The 3,015-nt window shown below is 36.1% G+C and overlaps 1 protein-coding gene across 2 annotated transcripts; it reads right to left on the bottom strand.

Annotated features, from left to right (window-relative positions):
* Positions 1-543: 543 nt before the first annotated feature.
* On the bottom strand, positions 544-3,015 carry LOC110643569 (thioredoxin-like 4, chloroplastic). 2 transcript variants are annotated; one of them, XM_021796018.2, is made up of 4 exons: positions 2,861-3,015; positions 1,785-2,442; positions 1,328-1,381; positions 544-1,146 (listed from the first exon to the last, which is right to left on the bottom strand). In XM_021796018.2, exons 2-4 carry the CDS (start codon positions 2,259-2,261, stop codon positions 1,018-1,020), a joined length of 660 nt encoding a protein of 219 aa, XP_021651710.1. In that variant the 5' UTR covers positions 2,262-2,442; positions 2,861-3,015; the 3' UTR covers positions 544-1,017. The 2 variants fall into 2 exon arrangements, with proteins under 2 accessions (XP_021651710.1, XP_057989495.1); XM_058133512.1 differs by lacking the exon at positions 2,861-3,015 and having other exon boundaries at positions 1,785-2,837.

Raw genomic sequence — 3,015 nt, 5'->3', positions numbered from 1 at the left:
AATGAGACATGACATGTGTACGTAGTCTTGTAAACAAGACTACAAAATAGAGATAGCCCTCCTCCTTTCTTAATTCTCAACATATGTTCCCTCTTGGTGCTATATTTAACTTGGTAAATGTTTCTTAAAGACCACTTATATACAGGTACGAACGTGTTATTTTTTAAAAAGGAAATGACAAAAGGTTGTATGCATAGAACATGTTCCCCATAAAAACTTAACCCGTTTAGCTTGATTTGAAAGAAGAAGAAGAAGAAGAAGAAGCAGCAGCAGTTTTCCCTTTTAACAATTCCTGAAAGTTTTCATATTGCATCCTTCAATGTAGTCTTTTTTGTGTAAGATCAATTTAACTGAAGCCAAACGGCTCGTCTTTGTGATTGCCTTCAACAAAACTTTGGACAACTTTTCAGAATTCATAAAGGGCGTGAACACATGGATTGATCCTATTCCCTATATTGAAGCTCCTAGCATTTCAGAATAAATCTCGTCATCACTCATTCACAGTCCTGCACTCCTAATCAGAAGCTAAAGAACATCTGGTCATGTCAACAAGAAACATATACTAACAGCACTATGCAGTATACAAAGGAACATAACAAGATATGAGCTCAATATAACCATTTCTTTGCTGGCATCCTGCCAGAGTCAAATTACTCTTGTCCTACTTCCTTGGAACAGATGCAACTTCTACTACAATGGCCGAATCAACTATTGGTTTCATATCTAATTGTGCTTCAAATGATCATCTACATCTTCATTGGATCATCTTCACATCAACATAGAATAACCCCATGTACAGTGGACAATAAACTAGCATGAGATGGTATTAATCCAATAGCTAATGAATGCAAGTATGAAGACACGTAATTTTACTTTTCACACTCAAAAGACAGTATCTTTTAGGTATACCCAGTATTTATTACATACGACTATTCTGTAGTAGTCAACCACATGTACTTTCATTCCAAGTATTTTTATTATTTTCCTGCAGGAACAAATTTTGAGAACATAACCTGATTAATTCATGTGGGATTTAGATGCAGGAGATGTGTATTTAAGAATTGCTGCAATAATTCTCTCCTTGTCTCTGGTAGGGAATGCTTCCAACAGGACTCCATTTTTATAGAAATGGAAGAGGGGCACCGTCTGCATCAAGTAAGAGAAACCTCAAGATTGTATCAGCGTGAATCTAATATAATGAATTGTAGTTTTGATCAAGGAGTAGCACGGACCAGAATACTAATAATAAGTTGACAACAATATTCAGGACATACTCTCAGATAAAAAAGTAATAATAATCAATAAAAATAAATATACTACATATTACCTTTATTCTAAGCCGTTCGGCAACCTCAGATTGTTCATCATACTCATCAATTACCTGCAATAAATAGCACCAAAAATTCAGTTAACATTAGAACTTTATGACACTGATTTTGCCAAACAAGACAGGCCCCAACCTGCACTGGAGAATTCACACCCACACTGTCATACAAAGTGCTTGTCAGTTGTTCACTTGTTTTAAATTACAGACTTGGCACAAGAACTCAAGATTATAATTGATCAGAGGTGTCCTGCTTTCTTGGTTGATTCCTTCTTAGGGGAATCATATTAGGTAGCAAGTACATTGATCATTTAGAATACATTAGATTATTCTTAGTTTCCAAACACTATGTCCTTTTCATATACAGTCCTTGTTAGTAAAATTAAGTCTTTGAAAATTTAGGTGATACCCATAAAGGTCTTGTGCAACCCAAACAAACTCAGCTTACAAAACTACTCACATTATGCTTTAAGAAAACCACTGCAGCCTCTTCATCACCAGCTCCCTTGCATAATTTTGCAAATCCCTGCTCTATATACTTGCAGCTTCCACAAGAAGGGCGATAAAAATCAACCACCACTAATGAACAAGTTTCTTTGGCATTTTCAAGAATTTTGAAGAATTCCTCATCACTCTTAAATTCTCTAACACAATCCACAGGACACAGATCTTCGTCTTCATCAGATAATTCCCCAGGATTTCCATAAGCTACACCTTTGATTCTTCCAGGTTGCAAAGCTTCGCCGTTTTTCAGAAAATCCAACCCTGCAGTCCTGGTGATGGGCAGAATTTTGGGTGGTACAAGAAACGATTTCACATTACATCTACAAAGATTCATGGTTGGAATTACATAAAGAATTCTAGAACCAAATTGCCTATCAAGGCTGGTTCCAAAGCCGAAAGAGGCCTTGGAATATAGAATATTCTGCTTTTGCATGGCAGCATACAGGGAATCTCCAAAATAGCACAATCTATATATTCTGTTTAAATTGAAGAATTTAGGAGATAAAATCCTGAAATATCAAAAACCCATGAGCCACAGATGTCCCAAAATATTCTTTACCCTTTATCTCATTCCATCATCAACTGGGCGAACTTATCCAATCCGATAACCATCACTATAAGCAAAGAAAAATCAGAAATATGAGAACCATTACAGAGTTGGGAAGATCATATGATATTTGCAGACCAAAACCAGCAAAATTCAGAGTATGATCAATAAAAGTAAGCATATCCATACTCCTAAAATAAACACACCGCAAAACAAAGCCACCAAATCGAGTTGGAAAACATTTGGTATGAAAAAGCTAATCCAATTTTTTAGCTTTCCCTCTCTACCATAATACCATTTTAGAATTTGAATTTTGGGTTCAGTTTCTGACTTTAATTCAAAGCTCAAAGACTAGTTTGGCATGCATTAAACTCAGTAAACAGGAGGATCAACCCCTGTTGTTAAGTAAAATAAGTTTTGAGTCTTGGCATGAGCACAGCAAACAGGATAATTATAGAACTACAACAAGTGGAATAAGAGAGTACCTGTGGAAATTGGGAAAAAAAGTTCGCGCACTTGCCATATCGGAATGGAAGGTTCGAAACAATGAATGAGAAGACGACACGAAACGCCATATCCACTTGCTTCTGTTCTGCCCCTCCATTTTCTATCCAAAAAAAAAACAAGGCTTCCTTTTTCC

This window comes from Hevea brasiliensis, chromosome 2 (assembly GCF_030052815.1).
Source record: "Hevea brasiliensis isolate MT/VB/25A 57/8 chromosome 2, ASM3005281v1, whole genome shotgun sequence".
In the NCBI taxonomy this organism is placed as follows: domain Eukaryota; kingdom Viridiplantae; phylum Streptophyta; class Magnoliopsida; order Malpighiales; family Euphorbiaceae; genus Hevea; species Hevea brasiliensis.
Note: the sequence above shows the minus strand (reverse complement) of the source record. Positions and strands in the feature narration are given on the sequence as shown.

Excerpts from the sequence above, each read along its gene's own strand:
- LOC110643569 (XM_021796018.2), bottom strand. The coding sequence starts at position 2,261 with ATGCAAAAGCAGAATATTCTATATTCCAAGGCCTCTTTCGGCTTTGGA. Across the intron at positions 1,382-1,784 it reads TGGTTTTCTTAAAGCATAAT|GTAATTGATGAGTATGATGA; the intron begins GTGAGTAGTTTT and ends TATTTATTGCAG. Across the intron at positions 1,147-1,327 it reads CCGAACGGCTTAGAATAAAG|ACGGTGCCCCTCTTCCATTT; the intron begins GTAATATGTAGT and ends TACTTGATGCAG.